The sequence below is a fragment of the Podarcis raffonei genome, chromosome 1 (assembly GCF_027172205.1).
Source record: "Podarcis raffonei isolate rPodRaf1 chromosome 1, rPodRaf1.pri, whole genome shotgun sequence".
In the NCBI taxonomy this organism is placed as follows: domain Eukaryota; kingdom Metazoa; phylum Chordata; class Lepidosauria; order Squamata; family Lacertidae; genus Podarcis; species Podarcis raffonei.
Window position 1 is genome coordinate 80,611,296 of NC_070602.1, and position 25,984 is coordinate 80,637,279.

General features: G+C 46.7%; 1 protein-coding gene across 4 annotated transcripts; it reads left to right on the plus strand.

Moving 5' to 3' along the window:
- The first annotated feature begins 3,139 nt into the window (after positions 1-3,139).
- Positions 3,140-24,654, plus strand: VWCE (von Willebrand factor C and EGF domains). 4 transcript variants are annotated; one of them, XM_053397201.1, is made up of 20 exons: positions 3,140-3,489; positions 5,066-5,160; positions 7,550-7,639; positions 10,273-10,401; positions 10,594-10,710; positions 10,840-10,956; positions 11,630-11,758; positions 12,435-12,901; positions 13,005-13,098; positions 13,864-13,946; positions 14,285-14,375; positions 16,249-16,334; positions 17,053-17,170; positions 17,401-17,486; positions 18,407-18,503; positions 19,638-19,720; positions 21,403-21,493; positions 21,919-22,001; positions 22,934-23,039; positions 23,607-24,654. In XM_053397201.1, the coding sequence occupies exons 1-20, from the start codon at positions 3,380-3,382 to the stop codon at positions 24,365-24,367; spliced, it is 3,033 nt and encodes a 1,010-aa protein (XP_053253176.1). In that variant the 5' UTR covers positions 3,140-3,379; the 3' UTR covers positions 24,368-24,654. The 4 variants fall into 4 exon arrangements, with proteins under 4 accessions (XP_053253176.1, XP_053253196.1, XP_053253187.1 ...); XM_053397212.1 differs by having other exon boundaries at positions 3,141-3,489; positions 14,285-14,372; XM_053397231.1 differs by lacking the exon at positions 3,140-3,489 and adding an exon at positions 3,766-3,951.
- Positions 24,655-25,984: the final 1,330 nt, after the last annotated feature.

The following is a 25,984-nucleotide window of genomic DNA, read 5'->3' on the forward strand; positions in this document are numbered from 1 at the left end:
GGCGCAGGGTGTTTGGAAACATTTCTTGTATAAGAGATACTAGCCATGTAACCTTACAACAGAGCTGTAAACCTTCCTGCGTAGCGAATGGCCAATTTGTTTTATAGTAAGAGCGTTCACAAAGAGCCTGGCTGCACTCCCAGAAGGAATGATTAAGAGATCTGAAACTTCAGTGTTGTTAAGACTATTACGGTCTATTCCCAACAGTTCTCTTGGTTTGGCCTGGAATAAACTAACAGCGTCTCATAGCTTTAACCAGGATGGCTACTTTCTGTTTGCGAAATCTCTGTTCACGTGCACAAACATGCTCACAAGTGAGTAAGTTCATGGGTGTTCTCAGATTAGCAAGACAGCTAGGCATACCTCCTGATTCCCCTTACAGTGCTTTCCTTCATTTTTCGTGCTTCTGAAATTTACTTTTGAAATGGTTGGGCGGGAACTGCTCCTGGCAAAATGGGGCCATGATACCACCACCAGGCCAATGCCTAAAAACACTCTTATATTAGAGGAGAATTGCCCCCAAGTCAACACACATTAAGATGGCTGTTTGCTTTAATGTAGGGAAGCAGTCATACACATGGTCCCATACCTGCATTCTGAAGTAATATAGCAGCAGGAGAGGGTCTCTCTCCCCATCCCTCCTGCCATTGAATATATAGATTAGCTCCCCATCAGCAAGATCCTTACATGTCCTTTTTCTATGTATGGAGTTGCAGAGTATTGCTCCTACCTAACGACCAAATCTAGCAATAGATTTTGGCTTGTAGGTGGCATCCAATAACAGCTAAATGGAGCCTCCATATTAAGAGGTGGTATACCTCTGAATACTAGCTGCCACTTCGGACAAAACTGGGTGGCAGGGGCTGTTGCTTTCATGCCTTGCTTTGAAGGCTTCATGGAAGCATCTGGCAGGACACAGCTGGAAAGAGACTAGGCGGACCCTTGGCTTCAACCAGCAGGGATCTTTGTGTGTTTTCTTGCTATCATTGTTCATTCCCTTCTTGAAACCAAGTTACCTGCCTCTCCAGGTACAAAAAGTGCTTGAGGTTGGGGTGCGAGGGGAGAAATAATCACACAGCTGTGCAGCCTGGGCTGCTTTTCAGTCAAAATGTAGCCCAACTGGAAAGCAGCAGTGGCAGCTTTCTGAAGAGGAGATTTCCCCCTCTTTGTTTCCCTTTGGGAGGAACAATGTGACTTGGCAGGATCCACGATGATCAGTGTGGTCAAAGTATAAAGGAAGGGACGCTGTTTCTCTGTCTAAAGGGCAAGTGTGATTCAGAAAAACAAGGAGGCAATCACTCGCCACTTCAAGGATTCAGTCCTTTTTGGCAGTCATAGGAAGCTTCTTTATTCGGAGTCAGATCATTGCTCCATCTAGCTTAGTATTGTCCACTTGGACTGACGGCATATCTCTTGGGTTTCAGAGAGCCTTACCTGGAGATGCTGGGATTGAACCTGGGCAAAGCAGATGCTCTACCCCTGAGCTATGGGCCTGTCCTATTTCCTAGACCAGCTGTAGGGCATCAGATTGGTGAAGACTGCTTTAAAGCAAAGCCTTCCCTTAATGGGGCATTGCTGGAGGAAGGGACAAGCAACTTTACTACTCGTTGCCACTGTTTGAAAAATAAAAGGATTGTGCAAGTTCTATGGCACAAGAGCACTCGGACACTAATAATGGCTATGCACACATTCCCATTTACTCTGCATCCAGTGTGCTCTCACCATTGATTTGGGAAATAGTGTACAAAAGACATTAGCCACAATCTGCTCTTTCTCCTTTCTTTTCTACGTAATTACATTTTCGTGTGTCCCTATCCCACCCACCGCAAACCAACTTCAATCCAACTTGTGGAAAAGAAAAGGACCTTGCTGTGTTTTAAGTCAGTAATGTGTACACAGCCTATGTAGGAAACAAAAAAAAATAGAGAGTTTGCAAATCCACAAAATTGCATGGCCATGATGGATGGAAATGGAGTTGCTCATTACCCGCAGTGCCACGGTGTTACCAGGGACACTTGTTCAATCACGCAACACGTGGCATTTGCAAATCACAGGTGAGCTGCCAGCAGGGAGGAAAATCATGCTTGCCCTACGATGTTATTAGAATGCTTGGGGAAATGTGATAGTTCAACAAGTCTGGATTCTGTGCGGCAGCTGTGCAATTACTGAGTCAACACCATGAAAGACACCCATATTGTGACCAGGCCTCCTGCCACGCTAAGTGATTGCTGCTCCATGCATTTGGAATGTGGGTTGACCCAAGTCCCACCCTTGTTTACTTCCACCACTTGGTGCGAATCTGCCTAATTTTGGACAGTTCTCTCTGCTGAGGGAAGCCCGCTACTGTTAGCACAATAATAGCTTTGAGATGTATCATCTGCGATGGGGCCCATCTTAACAGCTTTGATCAGCTCTACTCCAAAATTGTGAATGATAGTTTCGCCACTTAGCCTAGATGAGAAGATAAGCGGGGGTTGTGTAAGTGTGTGTGCATCCACAGGTATGTACTTGTGTTGCTAGCTAATCTCAAAGTTGGGGGGGGGGCACATAGCAAATAGTAATATTTTGGTCGAATTCTGAGACACCTGTTTTGTTTTAGGACGCAAGTGAAAATGCAAAGTGACGGGAACCTAAGGCCTTTTGCCCTGTATTATTATTTTGCTTTGCAGTGCCTCCTTTCTGGGACAGCTCCCTCCCCCCCCCCAATTTATCACAAGTGGCACCTCTCCGACATTCACCATTTGACACACATGCCTGGCGTTGTCTTGCCCCCTCCCCAAATCCCCAGCCCGCCTTTGGATCTGGCTTGGAACACTTTATCTCCTTCAGCTCCTCTTTGGTGCAGTTGGGAAAGCAGCCCAGAGAGAGAGGGGAGGGGTGGGCGATTCTTGAGCCTTGCCAGATGTGGAAAAGGAGACTCCTACAAGGGGGGTGATGGTGGTGGTGAGGGGGGGGGTAAGCCTCTTCCCAGTCAAACAACAGAGCTGCTGTTTTAGGAATGCTGGATCCTCCCTCCTCATCTCCTCTCGAGGTGCCCCTGCCCCTGAGAGGAGGGGGAAGGCACGCATACACACACACACACACACACAGAGCACACAGAGTTTTTTTCCAGTCTCTACACATGGGGTGTGGGGGGGGAGCTGAGCAATCTGAGCCTGGCTGTGGGGAGGAGGAGTCTGCTCCCAATGCTGCCCCCAGCCTGAGATCATTGATCCCAGCTCCCCTCCCTCTGCCCAGAAGGAGCCCCCAGCCTCATCCTTGGTTGGGGAGGAGAGTCCAGGCAGTTGCCATGCTGTAGTAGAGAGGGGCCTGTGGGGGGAAAAGGAAAGAGCTCTCTTGAAGGGAGCATCTCTGAGGAACTGGGAGAGAGACGCCTGTCATGTTCGCCGAGCTGCTCTTCCAGGCTGCCTGTGTCTCTGTGTTCCTTCAAGGGGCCCAGGGGAGAGTCTACACAGGAAGGAGGAAACTTGCCAACTTCGCCGTGGAGAGGTACCCACCCCCCATACCCATCTCTGTACAGGGGCAGCCAAGTCCCAGACCTCCACACACACACACACACACACACATACGCACACCAAAATACACACAGCTACCTCCTGGAGCTTGGCTGCGGGACCTGGAGACCCCCCCTGATCTGGGCCCAAGAGGGGGTTGTTTGTTTGTATCATGTGTAGAGAGACAGCGATTCCTGCCTGAAGGAGTATTTTGCTTCCCTCGAGGTGCCCATCACCTCTTTCTTACCTATTTTTGTTCTCTTCTGAAGGCTGCAGTGCAGTTGATCTGCCCCCTTCATACTTTCCCCCCCATCATCTATAAAATTCATGATGTGCCTGAATAGAAGCATAATTCCACGAATTTACTTCTGAACAAAGTTCAGCTTGCACAACCAAAGAAGTTGGGATGAAAGGTCGACTGACTGACTGACTGAGGGACTGCATGGATAGGGCAACGGTGTGCCCAAAGTCCTAGTTTGTCTTTTCTTTTTCTTTCAAATGTGGGCTGGTATATATTCTGTGCACCATCACTGACTGACCACCTCTCAGCAGTTGCAGCTTTGCATGCCTGGGAAACCCGGAGTGGCAGGCAAAACTGGAATGTGTACTTGTGGGGAACAATTTAGAGAGACAACCTGCATCAGTACAGATGAGAGAAAGGTGCTGGGGGTGGAAAGTACCTAACCATGTGCAGAGTGATTGTGTGTCTTAGCCCAGAAGGCTGTATACACACTGTTCCTTTAAAGCACATTTGAAGCACATTCTTTCCCTCATAGAATTCTGGGCACTGTAATTTACCCTCCACAGAGTTACTATGTCCAGCACCCCCCCAAACTACAGTGCCCAGAATTCTTCGAGAGGGGAGGATGTGCTTTGAATGTGCTACCACTGTATAGTGTATATGTTTATCATTACGTTCAGAGTGGTTTCTGTACCTGTGTTTCCACATATCCTGGGCACAGCTTTCTCTCTATGGGTTCATTCAGGCTTCCTTTTGTGTCTAGGTACAAGTCTGAGTGATGTTCGTGTTTTTGTCCAGGTACTTTCCCTGGGAAAGCCCACATTTTAGAACTGAATCTAAGCAAATGGCAATTTGGTTCTTCCACAGACAAAAGAAAACCGCTCAGAAACAGAGCTTTAAAGTGTGGACCTGCGCAAAAGGAAGTGCGGCTGAGACCTATGTGCCACTGTTCCATCTACTCCTTTTCTTCCCATGTACTTATTCTGGACACTGTGGTTTGTTAAGCATTGCTGGGTATTGTAACTCTGTGAGGGGTAAACTACAACACAACAGTGCCTGGAATCCTTTGATCACCACATATTTAAAGCACATTGCTTCCCTCAAAAAAACAACTACCTTTGTTGCTAAGGGTCCTGGGAACTGTAGCTCTGTGAGGGGTAAAACTACAGTTCCCAGGATTCTGGGATGTGACCACTGGCAGCCTGAGCATACTGCTAATCTTAGCCCTCCATAAGCAGGAGGCATGTGTCTCAGTCCTCAAAACAGTGCAGCTTAGAGAGTTACTTTTCACTCCTGGAAATGTCTCAGTCCGTCTCTTTCCTATTCCTAGACGTCGCATCGGACCACATGTTTGCCTCTCTGGTTTTGGAAGCGGATGCTGCCCTGGGTGGATACCATCTCCAGGCAGCGGACAGTGCACCATGCGTAAGTACCTGGAGTTCTTTGGAAGACATCAGCTCTGTATTGTTGCTAAATCTCATTAGTGAACTGAAGAATCTGAATATTGGAAGATTCAAGGCAAGACAAAGCAAATTGCTTCTTCACACAGTGTACAATTAAACAATGGAATTTGCTCCCACCAAATGTGATGATGGCCACCAAATTAGGGCTCATCCATACTCCTGTTTGTGCCACAATTTCTAGGCACAGGTCTGAAAGTGCCCCCCCCATCCCGCTGTTTCCCTGGAAAAACCTACTGTTTACAGCTGAATCCATGGGAAATCTGATTGACATTTGTTCCAATGCAGCGGTAAACAGCGGGGGGGGGGGTCCGAGGAAAGTGGCCGGACAAAAAAAAGAATACTTTTGACTCCTTGCGTAGAAATTGTGGCACGAATAGGAGTGTGCCCTTGGTGGTGTTTAGAAAGGAATTAGACAAATGCATGGAGGATAAGACTTACTAGCCTCGGTGGCTATGTTCTGGAAGCATGGCTATGCTCTTTTGGAGGCAGTACGCTTCCGAGTACCAGTTGCTGGGAATCACAAGTGGAGAGAGAACTATTGCACTCAGGTTCTCTTTGTGGGCTTCCCACAAATACCTTGGTTGACCACTGTGAGGACAGCATGTCTGCCTAGATGGGCCCTGAACCAGCAGGGCTCTTCTTAGGTTGTCAGTTTAGTATCAGATACTTTCAGCAGTCCATTTGCTCATGCAGTTTTGTGAGCTGAGGTGGGATGTAGGGGGATAAGGGGGATAATTTCCAGCACTTCAGCAAACTAGGAACATAGGAAGCCTCCTGATACCAAATCAGACTAATGGTCTACCTACACTAGCAGGCGATGGCCCACCAAGATTTCAGACAGGAGTTTCTCCAGCCCTACCTGGCTGGAGATGCCAAGAATTGAAACGGGGGCATTCTGCAGGCCAAGCAGATGCTCTTATACCCAAGTTATAGCCTTCCTAGGATTGTTTAGGGGAGCCCACCACTGTTAAGGTGTTGTATAAAACCAATATTAAGTCTGTCCTATAGATGTGCTGCAACGGTCAAAAAGCTTTCAGGGTGGTGCGCAAGTGGGTCACGTAGCATCATGCACAGTGCCGCGCACCTCTACACAGTAGACATTTCTAGTGTACATGCTGTTGCAGCACCCCATCTTGCAAAGGTTGATTTCCCTAGTCTAGCAGCGCTGGCCCCTAGTGCTGTGCCAATGCGGCGTCCTGCTGCATTTGCTCATAGCAGTGGTGCTCCCTGCCTTGGCTGCTTATTTGCTCGCATGACGACACGTAAGGTCCAGCTGCTGGGTCCTTAGTGGGTTACTACCAGCTGCTCTCATTCATTTCTAACCGTTTTTGTTAGATGTCACTGTTGGCAAGGGCTGCCAAGTCCAGCCCTAAAAGGAGGGGGTTGGGGGCTTCTCTTACCTCCTGCAGAGCAGGCAGCAAGGCTGATGTCACAATGCCCATGCAAGACAGCATGGAAGTAAAATAGATCATTTTTTTGTGGCAGGGTGAGGGGATGGAGTGGTGTTTGCTAGAAGTCACCCGAATGGCAGCTGGGATTTTCATGCAACAATGAATACAGGCAGCTAGACTGGGCAACTCCTGAACGGGCTGGGATCACCGAGCATTTTCAGTATGCTCGCAAAACCACAGGTGGCAAGCAAGGAGCTAGGATAGTTGCATTAGTTTAAAACTGGCAAATGGTGGTAGCGTGGAAATGCCTATGGAATAAAAAGAAGGTGATGTTTTATTTTTAAAAAGGGCAGTGAATGCTGCAATCCTGTCCTCACTTCCATACCATTGCATACAGTGGGAATTCTTTTTGCATAAATATACACAGGATTTTATTAATGATATTTCTTCTAGATACAGAGAGTGTCATTAACATCCCATTTCTTGGCAGCAAACATTTGTAGTACCTGCTGATTAGATTGTGGTTTGTTTTTTTTAATGATCAAATGAGGGTGCTTTCACATTGTTTATGGAGCATTCACCCTGATTTGTTTGCAGGGAGAATAGAATGTGCTGGCTGCTTAATGAGAATTAATTATTATTTCTTTGCAGGGAGCCTAGACGATGTTGCTTCCAAGCATTATCCCACATTTTCCACCCCAAAATAGTCATGGCCTGGAAGCATCTTAGTGCCTCCTCTCCATCTAACTCATTCATTTATCTTTAAAGTTCTTCCAAAAAATCCCTTTCCTTACCTGTAATTCTGCTCTGATCTATTGCTAGATCTCTTAACTGGGCTCCTTCCTGCTTGGCATGAGAGTGGTTCTCTTCTACTGCACTGTGGTGGGGTAGAGTGGTGGTGGGATTAAGATCCTAATTTTTTGTCTTTGTTAACTGGTGCTTTCTTGGACCTTCTCGCAGCACTTTGTTCCTTTGGCTGTGGAAGTGGCTTCTGCATTGCTCCCAATGTCTGTTCCTGCAGGGATGGAGGGCAGGGCATTACATGCCAAGGTAAGGAGAACTTTGTGGGGTGATGCCAGTTATTCAGTTTGCTATGTGGACTCCTGTGAGGGCTGGCTGGGAATGTGCAAATCTGTCAGTTTTGGTTTCTCTGTTTCCCATTCTTCCCATCTTCATTTCTCCTTATTTCCACATCAGCTTGCGATTAATTTTTTTAAAAGAAGTTTTATTATTATTATTTATTATTTATTAAATTTATATACTGCCCTTCATCCACAGATCTCAGGGGGATTCACGACATAAAATTACAATGTAAAACCCACAAAATACATAGTAAAAATAAGAACAACATTGGAACTTCATTAGAAGTTCCAATGAAAGTTCATCAGCACTTTGATGCTGATTTCTCCTAATATACACCTGTTTTGTAAGTTAAACACGGTTTTACTTTCAAACTCTTCCAAGGTCAGATTCATGTGCTTTTCCATAAAGCATTCAGAAAAAAGTTGCACAGGTAGTAAAACTTAGCATAGTTACATAAAGTGGTGAAAGTCCCTATTGGTATAGGAATTCAAGAGTGGCTAATGAGAACTGTGTGGCTGAGCTGGAGCAAGCAGCTCACGCCTCTTCCCATGTTGAGCTTCTCAGGTGGACTGGATGGGAACATTAGGCTTGATTACCTATTTCCCCCCAAGATAAGGGAAGTGACATAGCTAAACCTGGCAGGACAGCTGACTCTATGCACCTTCATGCATTAATTAGACTTTGGTTATGAGATGAAGGGAAGGATTCTGTGCCCCCCCCCCCAAATTGGGCTTGGGAAAAATCAAAATAAAATCTTGCCTATCCAACTTTACCTTCCAAAAATATCACTGCCCCTCAATCTGATTTGAGGGGGAAAGCAAGGAAAGTGAATGTGTGCATGATTATGGTTGCGGTGTGTGTCTCTGGATTGCAAATGAGCCCACAGGCCAAAGAAGGCTAGCAGCCCTCGCTCTATTCAGCCCAATGGGTCTAGACCAGCAGAAGCTCTGCCTCTCCTTTGCCCAGATCCAGCCTTTAAACATTTTAATGGACCGAGCTAATTGCTAAAATTCCCCTCCTTTCTGGGCATATAAAGCAAGACTTTTGCTGCGAAGGCTTAGTGAAATATCCTTCAAATGTATCTGAGAGTTGGTTGCTTTTAAGGGAAATCAGTTCATGTTATTATTACCTATATTAAGAGCAACACTTAATCAGAACAAGGCTTTTGAAAACATGTTGTAACATTCTGGATGATTTTCAGTTTATGTAATTGTAGGTTTTGCAACAATGGCCATGCAGTTTATGATGTTCTTATGTTTTTTGAATGCTGTAGTAGAAGGCAGTGGTTTATTGGTCAAGCAGTGCTTTATTCCACCCCCCACCCCCAATAACAACAAACCTATCAACGGTGCTGCCTCCTTGCTCATACTGGATGCTGGAGCTTCTGGGGCTAGCAATCCTCCTCCAGCAATCTGGACAGCCATTGTGGGTTTTCTGAACCCTGCAAGGGCCTCTGACCCTTTCCCTGTAAGAGGCATCCCCCTCTAAGTATCTGGCTTGTGCCCTTCTCACTGTACCTTCAGTGATGCCCTGCCTGGTTCTCCCTTGCTTGCCCTCTTCCACTTCTTTTAGGGCACCTTTGCCTGTTATTTGCCTGTGATTATATAGCTTATTCATTAGTTGGCAAGAGTTGTAGCTTGGTAAAGTCATAAATTTCCTGTTGGCATCCTGTTTTCTCTGGCAAGAGACGATAAAGTTCTTCCTGATTGATGTGTGTCTTCTCTAAGGCTGCTTATACACCATGTTTTCATAGCACATGTTTCCTCCCAAAAAATTCTGGGAAGGGTAGTTTACCCATCACAAAGCTACAGTTCTCAGCAGCCTTAACAAACCTTAGTTCCCAGGATTCTTTGGGTGGGGAAAAGTGCATTGAATGTGCTTTATGATGTGCAGCAGCCTAAGCCTGCCATGGCACCTGCCTTTTTTCTTGCCTGCTCTTCTTGCACATTCTGCTCTTCCTGAAACAAAAGCCCATGCAACTGGGGTTGTGCTCATCTCTGCTTCCATTGCAAAAGTGCGGCCTTTGGTTAATTTGCTCCTAGTCACCAACTCCAGCATCCTTGGTCAGCTGCTAGGGTCCCAGGGCCCCAGCAAGGCCTACTGCTGCATCAACACCAGCCTGCTAGGTCTCTCTTCCCAGTCAGTGTGGGGCCGCCATTTTGACTTCCCACAATGCCTCCAAGATAGTGTCACTCTAGGTCATTTTGGGAAGTGCCTGCTGCTGCACACTATGACGTAAATCAGAAGTGGCCTGCCAAGAAGACCCTCTTACACCTTAGAACAAGCCCTGCTATCTATCAGTAGGGAGACCCCTGCAATGAAGTCAGTTGGATGTTCATTCACAGATAGACTTTGGGGCAGATATCCAGGGCCACACTTAGCAGAATGGTTCAGGGGGACACCTTGAGGTTGTCATCTGTTGTGCACACAACAAGTGTTTAAGTCCAGAGTCTACAGTTATCTAAATGTAACACTGAAATTGCCTACCTGCATCTCCCACTCCCCTACCTAATGGTCAGGGTTCCTTCTTGCTTTCTAACCCTCTTTCAGTGAGGGAGTCCCATTCCCCGGCATGAAATTTCTCCTCTCTGTCTTTTCAGACGTTCCTGGTGCCTGTGGAGAGTATGGCTGTGACCTTGCTTGCAATCACGGAGGTTGTCAGGAGGTGGCGCGGGTGTGTCCGCTGGGGTTTTCCATGACTGAGACAGCCAATGGTGTACGCTGTGCAGGTGAGCTGGAAGAGAGGTGTCTTTCTTACATGGAACCAGCAGGGCCTGAAGCCCCTACTCCTAGGGAGATAAGGAGCTTCCTGACTGCGGGCTCTTAGTGCTACTCAGTCATTGCTCTTCCACAGTAAGCTGCACACAGAATTGCAACTGCCTTTTTCATTCATTGACACATGGGAATGTTTCCCCCTGTAGACATTGATGAGTGCCTGAGTGCCTCCTGTGAGGGACTTTGTGTGAACACAGAAGGTGGCTTTGTATGTGAATGTGGCCCAGGAATGCAACTCTCTGCTGACAGACACAGCTGTCAAGGTGAGTGTGATTGGGAATATAGGAGGGGAGAGGGATGGAGCTGGAATGTTTTTAGGGAAGATATCAAAGATCGGTTTATTTTTGTGGGGCAAACGATATCGACATTTGCATCCTCCATTTTGCTCCTAGATACTGATGAGTGCCTAGCAACACCCTGTCAGCACCACTGCAAGAACAGCATGGGCAGCTATCGATGTTCCTGTCATTCCGGCTTCTACCTGCATGGCAACCAGCACTCCTGTGTGGGTAGGTGTCCCTACTTCTGTTGTATAACCTTGCAGAGGAAGGGCTGTAGCTCACTGGCTTTGCATGCAGAAGATTCCAGTTCAGTACCCAGCATCTCCAGATGAGAAAGATCCTTGTCTGAAACCCTGAAGAGTCACAACCCATTGGTGTCTAGACAATACTGAACTAGATGGAAGAATGGTTTGATTAACTATAAGGCTGCTTCCGGTGTTATAGAGGTAGGTTACCTCACTTTGCCAGATACACTAACCCAGCCTGGCTTTTTCCAGAGAAAACCTCCTGCTGCCTCCAGATTAAAAAAATATTTTGTTAGTTTATTTTATATCTGCCCATCCACTCCCAGTGCCCCAAAGAGACTCTAAGTTGCCCCCTCCCTGGTCATCACATTGATAATTTGATGGGAGTGATGTGAGGGAGCAGTAACCATCAGCTGAGGAGGGAGGCTGTGTGTCCCTGTGTGTGTTTCTGTGTGTGCAATCCTCTGGCCAAATACACTTTGCATCAAAGGGGCCTCAAGGCTGGTCCGAGCCCAGCTTTGACCGTGTGGTAATGCACCAGGTCCCTTGCTGTGCGATCCCTTTTCTGACCTTGTATGGCTAAGCAACAGGAATGCTTGTAGAGCCACAAGCTTGAGCCCAACCCAGCCCTGAAGTAAGTGCTGCATCTGGTGCAGATGTGAATGAATGCCGGCGACTCAGTGAGAAGCGAACCTGCCAGCACTCCTGTCACAACACGCTTGGGAGTTTCATATGCAGCTGTCGCCCAGGCTACCGGCTCAGTGTGGACAGAGTGTCTTGTGAAGGTAAAGACCATTTCCATCTTTCCATCCTTCGTCATCTGGGTTGAGTTGCGTTGTTTATGTTGAGTGATGTTACAGGCACTGTCCAATAGACACTAGCAGCTGCAATGTGGATTGCCCTCACTGCTCAGGCAGTGGAGTGGAGACTGAGTTGCTCATTTCCAGAAAGAAAATATTACCCTTGGACTGCTGAGAAAATAGCCGCCCACAAGCACACCCAAAGTGCTGCCTAGAAGAAAGAAATGATTCCTTGCACCACATGAACAACAATTGTGCACTTATTGTGATATAAACGGGTTGTCTAGAAAGAGACCATGAGGGATATGCATTCAGCTGCTTGGGAAATGCTTAGGAAAATGTGTGAGGTATGTCAGGGAGGAGACAGGAGCATGAGGGCCGAGATGGACATTCAAAACTTATGACTCTTCTGTGGTTAAAAAGCTTCACTCTCAAATGGACTTCAACTCTCTTTGCCTATTACTATTACAGTACCTGTTTTTCTGTGGCCAAATGATGTGAGGGTGCGTGTGTACTTGCCACAGTAGCTATACATATATGAGTGGCTCAGGTGGGGAGCTCCTAAGTGTGCTGGAAAATGCCTTATATTTTTGACGTACATCTTCTGGGGATTTTTGAACCTGGCTTTTCTCTCTCTCTCCCTCTTTTCCCTGCAACCCAGGTTTTCCGAAGACCAGCCTGGCCCCGTCTCCCATCTTGCAGTCTCTCCAGCACCCGCCAACTCTCCTGCGCCTTTCTCCGGATTCTGTGGCTCCTGCCGTGCCCCCCAGGGGCTCTGCTCCATCCCGAGCACCCGCTCCCCACATGGCACTCAGGACCCCGCCTCCTTCCCGTCTCCTCCCCACTCTCCCTGTGCTCCCTCCTGCAGCTTCTCCCACCCCTTCATTCCCTCCACCCAGTTCCTCCCTTGGCGCACCCATCTTGCTAAAGACCGCCAGGCCCTCCAGGATGGAGAGCCCACTGCCGCCATCGCTGCTGCGGGAGGAGATGACGACGTTCCTTCCCACAAGTCCTTCTGCTCCAGGGGTTTCCTCCACAGCCCTGCCTTCTGCCTGCTGGCGTGGAGGGACTTTTCATAAGAATGGCAGCCACTGGGTGGAGCCAGGGTGCCTGAACTGCTCCTGTGAGGTGTGTGGTATGTCCTGGGTTCCTAGTTTTCTCCCGCCCTGCCCCCCAAGCCCTGTGCCAAATGTGCAGCCGCCTTTACAGTGACTGTCTTTTCCTTTTGTAGGGTGGGCAAGTGCTGTGTGGAGCAGTGATGTGTGAGGTTGCCTGCTCCCACCCAGTTCCTCCAATGGAGGGGGAGTGCTGTCCTAGCTGCACAGGTGAGAGAAGCGCCCTCAAGATTAAGACTGCATTGATGGGTCTGGTTGTGGCACATGGGCCTTCCCTACACCTAAACTGGGGACTTTGCCACTATATATTCCACCGTATGCCTCAACCCTCTGAGTTTACCAAGGACAGTCCCTGTTTTCTGGAAGCCGTCACTGGTTTAAACCACAGGTATCTCTTAATTTGTCCGAATTTTGCCTCTTTGGAGTGGCGTGTTAAAGTTTCGTTAGCCCAAATTTTATTTTTCACCCCGTTCCCCAGGTTTTCTAGAAGCTATTCTTACTTATTTGTTGCTTTTCCCACAAAAGGGGCTCAAAGCGATTTTCAGAGTCAACTGACTGAGTGGAAAGTGAATGCACACACATAAGGACATTGAGTTAAAACCACACCACACATTTAAAACATCCCCTGAAGAGTCCTGGGAACTACAAGGGTGCTAGAAATTGCAGCTCTGTGAGGGGTAAATTACAGCTCCCTGGATTTTTCTGGAGGAAACCTTGTGTTTTAAATGCATGGTGTGGATGTGACCTTGGTATGGGGATTTTTATACCCAAAAATATAAAAGAGGGGTACAAACCTATCCTTACTTTCATCTGTGCAATACTGGAGATTATGTGTCATTTGGCCAAATCCTTTTAAAAGTGGCTACATATGTAAGCCAATTAGTGTTTCCTAATCTGGAGTGGCAAGATGAGATGGGACTCACAGAAGGCTCATCTCCCCTCTGAGGAGAAATTTCACATTCCTGTCTCCTGCAGGCTGTTTCTATTATGGGACCGCCAGAGCTGAGGGGGATGTCTTTTCTCTTTCTGAGGAGAACTGCACAATCTGCGTCTGCCTGGTGAGTATCAGAGAGTCCACAGGTGCCAGGGAAGGTGTGTGCGTGTCCCTCAGGTTAGCTCACCTTCTTGCTTTGAAATGGGCATATTCATCACTTTGCTTGCTGCCATTGCTAACCCGCCCTTCATGTGTTGAGCTTCGCGTAATGGTCCTTGCCCTTGCTATGGCATATGAGAATGTCTCAGTTGTGCAGACAACTAGTGACCCAGAAAGCTTTGTGTAGGGCTATCTGAGGGAGCCATTGAGGGGAGGAATAGCCACCTGCTTCCTGTGTGTGGCATGTGATCTGCAACTGATTTTACCCGTGACCTTGGCTGAGGGCTCTCTTCTTGATTCCAGGGAGGCAACGTATCCTGTATCTCTCCAGAATGTGCACCCACTCCATGCCCCAGTTCTCTTCAGACCGACTGCTGTCCCTGCCAGCCAGGTAGTAGGCTTGCAACATCCTACTTGATGCTCACTCACAAAGCAGTCAGGGCCTGAGGGGCACCCTGGGCACTCTCCTCTCCACAGAGAAAGGTGTGGTTTCCTAGGCCGAACGAAGGGTAGTAGAAATGGTGTGAGATCAACTCTTCCAAAGGCCTGGCCTAGACAAGCAGGCCACCCTACGTGTAAGGCGCTTGGAACACATATTGAGGAAAATGTTATTATTCTGGGGTAAAGCTGTCTTTGGAACAGCGCTTCACTCTGCTGAGGGAGTGGGTTGCACCGCTGAATGCTCCCTCACAGGGATTATCAAGAAAGTCTTGCCCAAAAGCCAGACCAGCATTTTCTGGGGGTTTGGGCATTACTAAAATCCAAGGGTAAAACCAACCACCCAACCCGAGCCAGGAGATCTTAGGCTATATTCCAAGATGTCCCGATGAGCAAGAGTTGAAGTACCATTCTCTGCTTCTGGGGGCCTCAGGCAAAATAAGCCAAATTACGCAGCAGGGAATGTGAAGATCCAAGGCACGCTGAAATTAAGAGGTTTTAGTAATAATAACCAAAATAGCAGTATTGCATGAAACCCATTACCAAGTGGGAGAAATAGGAAAGGAAAATACTGTTAGAAATAAAGGCCCATTGGGGAAGTCACAAAACAAAAACAATAAAGCTAGCTAACTTAGTCTAATACATTACTAAAATGAATCCATGATCCTATGCAGAGATGTAATATAGGTGTCAGTCAGGAAGGTGAGGCAAAACTTACAAGACATAGGGGTAACTTTATACTCTTTTGCTTAGTAACCATCCTGAATCTTCCCAGCCAACTGGAAGTCATTTAAGGCTGTAGTTTTCTAGAACCGGGAATCCAGGGTGTACATGTGACTTCACAGCTGTGGAATTTCCCCCAATTACTGAAACCCTGATACAGGCAAGATAACACAAGTCCAATTAATGAGAGTGCTCGCAATTAGCGGGGGTGGGGTGGGGGAATGCTTTCTCATGATCTTATCATTTTACCCGGAAGTTTGAGTTTCTATTGAACCAAAGTTTATGAACAGGGAAAATACAAGCCCCCTGCCACAATATATTGACAAAGATGAAAATCACATTTAAAGCACATGGTTTTCCCCAGAGAATCCTGAAAACTGTAGCTTGCCTCTTACAGAGCTGCAAGCGACAAGCTTTGAGAGCATTAGGCAAGAGCCTTTCTCCCTGACATTGAGTTTTCTATGTGCAAGGAAGCTTTGATATGGGGGAGCCTGCAACTATGTGGTTCTCCCTGTGCAATGCCACACGTCCTGAGGAAGCAAAAAATTACCCCTCAAGATTACTGACCAGGAGGGACAGCAAAGGACTTACTTATCTGAAACACTTTTATGCTGCCTTTCTGTTTTAAAAACTTCCCAAGACTGTTCACAGGAACTCAGCAGAAATAATAATTAGTGCAGCAACACATCTAAGCTTGGTGCTCAACCATCATCAAAGTGGAAGAGCAGCTAACACAGCAAAACCACCAGCATAAAAGTTGAGCATATAAAAAGGACCTAGATCAGGCATAGGCAAACTTGGCCCTCCAGATGTTTTGGGACTACAACTCCCATCATCCCTAGCTAACAGGACCAGTGGTCAGGGATGATGGGAGTTGTAGTCCTAAAACATCTGGAGGGCCGAGTTTGCCTATGCCTGTCCTAGATGAACGAATGAAAGGCCTTTTTACCTGGCTCCTAAAAGTAATTTCATGTGGCACCAGGAGAGCCTCACTGAGAGGGAGCATTCCATAAATGGGGCACTGCAGCTGAAGAGAAACCTTACTAACGCTCTTTTCCAGTAGATCTGCCAGAGAATCGCTGACATACTCTTGCCTTCCTTTGTAGCTGAGTGCCATTTCCGCGGCCAGACATACCCAGAGGGGGCTGAGTTCAGCCTGGATGGTGATGACTGTACCACCTGTGTGTGCAGGGTAGGTGTTGGCCTAGGCCTCCCTCCATGCTCCTGATCTGAGAGGATTTGCTAGCCATGTCACTCACCATTAGGTGTATTTGTTGTTCTCTGGAGTACTGGTGATTCTCTGGACTCCTTGTAAAATCTCCTTACCTGTTAGACAGAACACAAAACGTTCCCCCCGCTACACTGACTTTACATGTCAATTCAGTTGGGAACATGGGAATCTGCCTGATACTGAGTCCGAACCTTGGTCCACCCAGCTCTATACTGCCTGCTCTGACTGACAGCGGCTCTCCGGGGTTTCAGGGAGGACCTTTTCCTAGCCCTACCTGGAGACAGCAGGAATTGAACCTGGGGCCTTCTGCATGCAAGGGAGATGCTCTGCTACCAAGCTACAGGCTTTCTCGAAGATCTTTGCATGTTTTATGTTGCCCATTGCTTAGCACAGGCCAAGGCTTGGAGTAGCTTTCAGTATAACAAGAGTCATTTTAAACTGCCTTTGTTGCAAACCTTAGTAACACTAGGCAAGGATACTCTTGCTGATGGCCCTTGGGCCCTCTATAAGAAAGGTCTGCAGGGGCATAGTAGAAGATGGTGGTGGGCTTTGTGAAGCCCTGGCGTTGCAGGACCCGATTCCCTTGTTTTGCAAATTTCAGTAAGGAAGAGTTTGTGAACCTCCTATCTTTATCTTTGTAATTACTGTGGGTAACATGCGCCCTCACGTCCTTCCTCAGCAAGGTGAAGTTGAGTGCTCCTTCACTCCTTGTCCCACGCTGGACTGTCCCCGAGATGATTGGCTGTTGGCCCCAGGGCAGTGCTGCTTCACCTGCCGAAAGGCTGCACCCATGACAGGTAAGGAGATCTCAATGGCTGGGGCGTGTTGTTGTGGCATGAGGATGTATATATGTAATTGTAGGCAATGGGTTATCAGATAGGTTTGCCCATGGTACATGGCTTCTGGTGAGCTAAGCATCTTTGTGCTGTACTTTCCCACCATCACACACACCTTGTTTTCCTCTCGCCAAGGTCCCCACTCTGTGCTCACAGCTGCTTCCTTCCATTGTTCCCCTTTTCTTGGCCAGGTTGCTTTGTGGATGACAACGGAGTTGAATTTCCAATTGGACAGATCTGGTCACCGGGTGATCCCTGTGAGTTATGCATCTGCCAGGTGAATGATAACCTGCTCTACTTCATTCAGTTTCAACTTCCCAATCTCCTATTGCAAAAACCATGGTAGCCCTTTGCTGCTCCTGCTGCTGCTGCTGCTGCCGCCCCCACCTTAGCTGAGCCAGGACTAGGAGAATCCAATTGACACTTGGAACAATGTACTGTAGTTCTAACCCCAGTCTCTGTTTGCCTGTGTATGCTGGGATCCTAAGGGGTATAGCTGTGTTCTTGTTGTATGTCACAAAAATTATGAAATTTAGGCTTTGATCTCTCCTGACTGTTTAGGAGGCCAGAAGTGCCTTTTATTTATTAAATAAGTGTGTTCACAATCCTTAGACAACAAGTCACTGAACCCACTGACTTGTATAAGCTGCCATGTGGACCCTTTTTTGGGAGCGGGGGAGTAGTGGCAGAGAAATGTTTTAAATGAATTCACCTTCACCAGTGATCCTGTGCCTTCCTTCTTGCCATCGCCTCAACCTGTGATCTCTCTGCCTGCCCTATCTTCCCTAGTGCTACTTGCTGACCTGCTGTGATGTCAGAGTGGATCTAGGCAGGCAGAGGTATTATCCTGGCTTCTGTGATTACCATATAATTAGCCAAAGTGATGTCAGAGCAGTTAGTCTATTGAGTGTTAATGGGACTCCAGGCATTGAATTCTAGGATTATAAACAACCTTTGTAGGATGAAACTGTAAAATTATTGCTTACATACCATGGGCTTTCAGGTGTCAAATGTAAAGCAGTTGAACAATTCTGGAACCTTTTATGAAAACTGACACAGGGACAGAAAATATGTGCTGCTTCGAAGACAGATACCTCTAGGAAATTCAAGTCTCTTCTGGGGTGATATTGATCTATCTGCCTGCAACAGTCCAGCTGTTTGTGCTGTGGGTTTCTGTGAAGTTCTTTTCTGTTGCAGGCAGATGGCTCAGTGAGCTGTAAGAGGACAGAGTGTTTGGAGACATGTCCTCACCCAATCCGGATCCCTGGGCAGTGCTGTCCAGATTGTTCAGCAGGTAAATTCCATCTTCTCAGACAGCTGTTCCCTTCTCAGGGAAATCAGAACACCAGAATCCACAGCCAGAAAACAACTTTTGCTGTTGTTGCTAACTTGCCTGCTTTTCCTTATATTACGTTGCTTATTCTAATTGCAGAATACACATCAGCACAGAGAGCAACTGCAAAACAGTGGGGTCAAAATGCAAGAAGTACAGTCTGTGACAAATATCTTGTCATATATAATGCTTCTTACAGTGCATGTTCATTTGACCCCAAATGTTTTCATATAGAGAAAGAACTGAAAACAGCAGGGCAACAATCTGGAGCAAGGGGGTGGGGTTGTATCTGAAGGCTCCTTGCTTGTTTTGGAACCCTAATTTCCCAGGGATATTAAATGTATGGCAAGTCACCAAAGAAAGAACAAAAGACAAGTTTTGCTGGATGAGGCCAAAGACCCATCTAATCCAGCATCCTGTTCTCACAGTGGCTAACTGGATACCTGTGGGAAGCCCACAAGCGTGCTATGCTCCATGAATTGACTTCCATGATTAGGCTGGGAATGGGAATGCAAAGATTGTGTTCTTGTCCCCACTGACCCTCATGTGTTTACCTAACCATAAATCTAATGTCTGAAGAAGACTGCTGCTGTTTGTTGCTGTTTGCATATGTAAGGCCCCATCCACACCATGCATTTAAAGCATCACCACACCACTTTAAAAATGCATGGCTTTCTGTCAAGAATCCTAGGAAATGTAGTTTGTTAAGGGTGCTGGGAGTTATTAGGAGACACCCCCCCACCTCCCCCCCACCCTATTCCCTTCACAGATCCACACTTTCCAAAGTGGTTCAATCCCAATAACTCTCAACCCTCTTAACAAACTACAGCTCCCAGGATTCTTTCTGTTAAAAGCTGAATAATGGTGTTTTAAATGTATAGTGTAGATGGGGCCTTGGCTGAAAAAGAGTGCTTGTTAAGAGTCATGACCCACATTGCCCTATTATATTTTTTATTTTATTTATTAGATTTATATACCACCCTTTGTCAAAAGATCCCAGGGCAGTTCACAAGATAAAAGAATGAGATAAAAGCAGGTTGTTGACGTGACCCAAGTTGACAAACTAAGCGTGTTTTTCTTTTTTCTTGACTGAAGGCTGCACCTATGCAGGAAGGGTCTTTTACAACAATGAGACATTCCCCTCTGTCTTGGACCCCTGCCTAAGCTGCATTTGTTTGGTAAGTTCTCTGTTTTCCGCTCCCAGCCTATAAGGAGTGTTCTGTCCTAGTAACAGGTCCTACAGAGCAAGCTTGGGAAACCCGTGACCCTGCCCATGTCACTGGACTACAATTCCCACCACCCCTTACCACTGGCCATGCCGGCTGGGGCTGATGAGAGCTGCAGTCCAGTAACAAGGCCACAGTGTTCCCGTGCCTGCTACAGAGCAAGCAAAAATACAGCAACAAACAGCAGCCCTCTTCAAGGCATCAGCACTCTAAAATGCAAAGGGAGGCCTCCACAGATGCAAAAGGCTCACTGCTTCAGACTGTCGCCTTCCACAAGTCAGCAGGCAAGTGAGATGGCAACAGGAGAGGTGGAGGTAATGCTCTCACCTGCACTGCCTTTGCACACAGGTTTACTTAACTGTAAATGTAAAGCCCAAAGAAGGCTAAAGTCTTATCTGGGATTGTATAAGGCAGCTTCCCCAGAAAATTAGGCTGTGTATACACTATATTCCTCTAAAGCGTAATTGAAACACATTATCTCAAAGAATTAAGGGCGCTGTCGTTCGTTATGAATTGCTGGGAAATTTAACAGAATTCTCTGAAGGAAATCGTTTTTCAAATGTGCTTTGAAAGTTATAGTGTGTATGCAACCCTAGGCTGCAATCCTATGCCTGCTTATCTGGGAATATAAACCCCAGTTGAACTGAGTAGGGCTTACTTCTGAGGAGACATTTAAAGGGCTGCACTATTAATTTGGAAGGATGTCATGTGTTTATGATATAGAATGTTATATGACTGAAGTTGCTATTAATTTTTTTAATGCATTGGCAGTAAAGATGCTGTCTTTATTGAAATGAATTTGAAAAGCTGATATTGTGTTATTGAGATAATTTGAGATGTTCACCGAATTTGTTTTTAAAAAAACAAAAGCAGAATCTTTCTGCTCCCCCCCAACCCAACTGCTGCCCAGGCAAGCAACAGGGCTCTGGATGCAGCAGTGCCTCCAACACCAGTGGCGGAGGAAGGGGGTGCGGTGGGTGCGCCCCGGGTGTCATCACTGTGGGGGGTGTGACAAAATGACAAAAATATGAGTATTTTAAAAATTGGGCTCAGGAAACATTTTAGTTCAGTCAACAAATGCAATGAAATGTGGGTGGCACTGGGCGCCACACCATGGGGGCCAGCACTTACCCAGGGCCTGCAGCGTGCCTGAGCCACGCATCTCTCCTGGGCGTGGCAGCTTGAGTGCCTGCAGGCTTGGCGCTGCCTGAAACGGCAGCGTGGAGCTTGCATCTGCCCACCGCCTCTCCCTCAGCCACCCTACAGCTGAGGGGGAGGCAGTGGAGAGGCTCCACGCAGCTCGCCCTGCCCCCATGGGCTCGTCCCACCCCCGGCTGCAGGACATGATTGCCGCACCAGGCACCAGAGCAGCTAGCTACGCCGCTGGCTGCCACAGCCAAGAAGTTGAATTGATCTGTAAAAGGACCAGATAAACAAGTAATAATAAGTGCCAAGGGTTATATAATATGCTCTGTATCCTGAAACAGATTGGCTGGGAGGTTTGAAATGAAAGGCAAGGCTCTCTATATTTCTCTGCTATTTAATGCAGGATCTCTCTCTCTCTCTCTCTCTCTCTCTCTCTCTCTCTCTCTCTCTGTGTGTGTGTGTGTGTGTGTGTGTGTGTTTTCTTACAGCTAGGCTCTGTGGCATGTTCTCCTGTGGACTGTGTTGTCTTTTGTACATATCCTTTCCACCCAGAAGGAGAGTGCTGTCCAGTTTGTCATGGTAAGCATTATGATCTTAGGGCTTTTCCAGATAATAATTTTAAAATTGTTTGTTGTTTTTTTTAAATGAGGGCTAGTTGTGCAATATAGAATCCCTACCAAAACTGAAAATGATATATCAGTCATTAGAATGGTTTTATAGTATTCAGATCAGTAGCTGATGGTTTGTTGTCCCATTGCCTTCTAAATTGCACGGGAATTCATTTATATAAGTTAACTTGTACATTGCAACTGTGCAGCATTAAGTAGCTAGAACATACCAGATTTTTGTGATAGTCGCGGTTTAGTGCTAGAGGAAGTAACTGTCCTACTTATGTGTGTGAATACCAACATTCTAATATGTCTGGTTTCTTGTCTCTCTAATCAGACTAGGTGCAATGTCTCTATGGCTAAAATTATATCTGTTGTGCTATTCTCCTTTTGTAGACTGCAATTACAAAGGGAGGAAAGTGGTGAATGGACACGTCTTTGTACCAGAAGGTGAACCCTGCATTCATTGTACTTGTCAGGTGAGTTGTGCAGCTCTTGGGGGAGGGGGGAGCCTGGGATGGTTTGCAGTTCAAAAGGGTTACACTTCCACTCCCACACTGTTCTCTTGCTCTTCCCATTGTTCTCTATTAGTGCTATTATTATTAGCAGGCCTGGGAATAAAGTTTGGGGGTGTTGAACTGCTGGGCTCCATTAAGGAGATCAGATGGCCTTTAGCAAGACAGCAACCTAGAACAAGAATAAATGAATGTTCTTTATCTAGAACATTCTTTCCTTCCTGTCTCCTCCTCATTCCCTTGCCAGAAGCATCCACTTACCGTTTTAAACTAACCACAGTTTCTTGTGACACCTGAGCTTGGAACTGTGATTTGTTTAAACCAGAAGCTGATCCTAACATATTTTCACTAACCATTGTTTAATCAACATAACAGTTATCCAAGTTATGATGTCACAGGGAACTGTGGTTAGTTTAAAGCCTTCCTCTGATATGTGAAAGGGGAGGGAACCACACAAACAAAGGCTCACTGCAACTCATTGATGTGCTGATTGCTAAGATGCCTGATTCATCATCCACTGTCACATGGCTGAAGCTGTTACATCAGCCTCCAGCAGAGGAGGGAAACTAAAGGATGCTTGAGCAGCTGAGAGACCAGCAAGTTTTGACTCCTCCCTTTGAGCTTTTCCAACTCAGCTGGTCATCAGAAAAAAGTTGTGCATGAGTGTGTGCATCTCCTCCTTCATCCCAATCCACTTTTTTGTGGTGTGTCTTTTTAGATTGTAAGCCTGTGGGCAGGGTTTCTATTGTTTATAGTGATCTGTAAGCTGCTCTGGGAGAAGGTTTTGGCGTTGAGTGGGTTAAAACCCCTTTCAATAAATAAACAGGAAGAAGCCATGATTTCCAGTTTTTGTCTGAACCAGTTCAACCTCTCCTCTGTTGCTTTGTGTCCCTCAGCTTGGAGAGGTGAGTTGTGAGAAGAGGCCCTGTCCAGGCACCTGTGCGGAGCCCTTTGGCCCCCCTACACATTGCTGCCCCGACTGCCATGGTAATGAAGTTCCAGGTAGGGGTGCTCATTGTACCTGGATTGGGTCTGCCATGTGATTTTGTGTTGTGATATAAATTCAGCATTGTCAAATCTCACAGCAGAGAAAATTCTTTCACATTTTGGAAAGAATGCATGTGGGGGTGGTGGCAAACTGGGCCTTTGACCCGGGTGAAATAAAGCCTAGTTCACCTCTGGTGGAGGAAGTGAGGGAGGCCGAGGAGCTAATTCTCCTAATTCCTGGCTGTCTCTTAAATTAATTCCCACCAACCCCAAATTTTTAATCATGTAAATTGTCTCAAAGCTGTCAAGTTTATTGCAATGTGCTTCCAAAGGAAGCAGAGTGTTAGTTGTTCCCAGGTTCTCTCAGAATCAAGAAAGCTCAGAAATTTGCCACCATAGTGTGTGTGTGTGTGTGTGTTTGCATCTCATGGTGTGGTGCAGAATGTGCATTTGTGTTTATGTGCACCTATGGCCCTTGTAGTTCAGAATTTGTGGTCAGTAACCTAGGCCAAAAGCTGAGAGTTTACTGGAATGATTCAGAGCAAGCAGTGCTCAGCCTAGTCTGTGGTTGTTTCACAACAGATGATGTGGCTTTGCTGGAGAAGAGCCTAGCCAATTCTCACTTGGAAGATGGAGAATCAAAGGCAGGCTTGCAAACCTTCCAGAGGCGTTCCATGGACCCAATGTCTGAGAGGAACTGCAGCTTCTGCACTCCCATTCCCACACCTGCTTCGCTTGGTCCTGATGTTCATCTTGCGGCAAGTAATGCAAGTGCTTGGGAGATCGTGCCAACGAGGCCAACGGCACCAGAGAATGTTGATCTCCATCATACCAGACCAGGAGGTCTCATCAAGCTGCGTTTCAATTGGCCACCAAGTGCCAAACCCCCTTCTTTTCAACTAGGCCAATCTGTGACTCCTCAGATAAGATCAGGGTCTCCTTTGCCACTTGCAAATAGGCCAGGAAACCTCAGGCCTTCTCCCACCAGGCCAAGCTCTCTTGGCTCTCTGTTGACTCATCCTCGGCTCCTTTTCCTCATCACAAGGACTGCTGGGACCCCTGCACCCTCCAATGCAGTTCCTGCCTCCACTCCGCTAACGGTAGCTAACCTCACAGAGTCCACCACCACCTCCTTTCAGCCTTCAGATACCCACAGCCTTCCTCTGTCACCTCCAACAGAAACACTTTCCCCTTCATCCAGCCGCAGTCCAGACTCTCCTCGGGAACTTCAAGATGGCAGACCCCCACACACAACAGGTTCACCCATGGACCAGCAAACTTGGGGGAGCAGCCTTGCATTGCCCCCTGGTGGTGAGAATAACCTCCGTGGCACTGCTCCCTAGCTTGAAGGAAAGACCAGGCCTGTTTTTGAACATGAGGAACATAACCACTTTTAACCTCATAGGTGTAGAAGAGGATCTACCAAAAAAAAAAAAGGTTGCCACTAGTGGTGTGAGGTGGCCCTGCTGCTACTTACCATTGGCAGGATCTACGTTCTCTTTTCTTGAGAGCAGGTCTAATTAGCAGGGGTAGTTATTCAGCCCTAGCTACTGTTGAGATGACAAAGCCTGTTTGTGCTCTTACCTAACCAATGTCTCCTTGGCTGTGGAGCAACATGGGATAATCACCCTCCTTCCCCCCCTTTTTTTTGCAATATCAGTATAAAGATTCCAGCACAGCCTTCTGCCCCTTCAGAAGACAAATATATATATATGGTAGGACCAAGGACGTTTTCTAATTTCACCTCTTCTGCTGTGTTGCAGTACTGGCCTGCTGCCAGCAAGGGAAGGAATCCCTTGCTTAGTAAATGTTCTCACACCAGGTCTAGCACAGGTATCCTGTTGCTGTTTTTGGACTTATACGAGAATGTCAGTCTTCAGGGATGATAATTTTAAAGGAAAGTTGGCTAGTTTCCATTTCTGGCTTTGATACCAGATCTACTATTGTGTAAGGAGTTCTGAAATTCAGATTACAGTACACAGGAGCTAGATTTATGCAAACACCAAAAACAGACGTTTTGTGGTAGCTAAATGTAAACATGTCCCCCCCCCCAAATTGATAGGTAAATTTGCATTTTGAAATTTAAATTTCAACATGAATTTCATTTTCCTTGCTGAAGCATGCCACTTGCCAGCCTCCCTGAAAGTGGTTTGGTCCTTTTAGATTTGTTTTAGGCTTTGAAGGTGTTTGCAACCAACTCCTGAAACTGGTGGCAGGACAGATTTTGTTTAACTACCTCAGAGAGGTGTCTAATAAGGATGCATCTGTACTGGACATTTGAAACCAGACTAGTTGCCGTGGTTTCCCCCTACCCCGAACTCCAGGGACTGTAATTTTGTGAGGTTGCTAAGAATTCTCTCTTGGTCCCATTATGAAACAGCACTTCTTAAAACTCAATGCTTAGGAATCATGGATGTCAATTATTTTTGGAACATAATTTGGTAGTTTGGAAAGTAGCTTGTAGCGTGTCCAGTGTAAATCTAATCTCTACAGTCCAGACTTCAGTCTGTATTACTGGTTCTTCTACCTCCCATCAGGCAGCTGGAGATGGATGCATTTTTAACTGAGGCTGTGCATTCTGAATTGCTGGCTTCACATTATGGTGAATGTTTCCAATGTGGGGGGTGGGAGTGGGAGGCGGCAGTGGCGGGGGAATAAGAGTTTGTTTTTAAAAAATCAACGCTTGTGTCAAATAAATTTAACCTGTGTTTCTTCAAAAGTGCGGTTTTTAGCTTTTAAAAACTAAAGCGTTCAAAGTAAAGAGTTTCACATTAAGAATTTCTACAACATGTAACGTGCTGTGTCAGGTTGGCCTGAATGTGTTCTGGGAATTCCAAACTAGGGCTTTGTCATGGATGTGGAATGATGGAGGAGGTGGATCCAGTCTCTGGTCTGCCCCATGTGGATCTCAGCTGTTAGCACTGGAGCTCATCTCTCCTCCCTTGAATCCCAAGGAGACA

Excerpts from the sequence above, each read along its gene's own strand:
- VWCE (XM_053397201.1), top strand. The coding sequence starts at position 3,380 with ATGTTCGCCGAGCTGCTCTTCCAGGCTGCCTGTGTCTCTGTGTTCCTT. Across the intron at positions 13,947-14,284 it reads GCACAATCTGCGTCTGCCTG|GGAGGCAACGTATCCTGTAT; the intron begins GTGAGTATCAGA and ends TCTTGATTCCAG. Across the intron at positions 21,494-21,918 it reads GTGCTGTCCAGTTTGTCATG|ACTGCAATTACAAAGGGAGG; the intron begins GTAAGCATTATG and ends CTCCTTTTGTAG.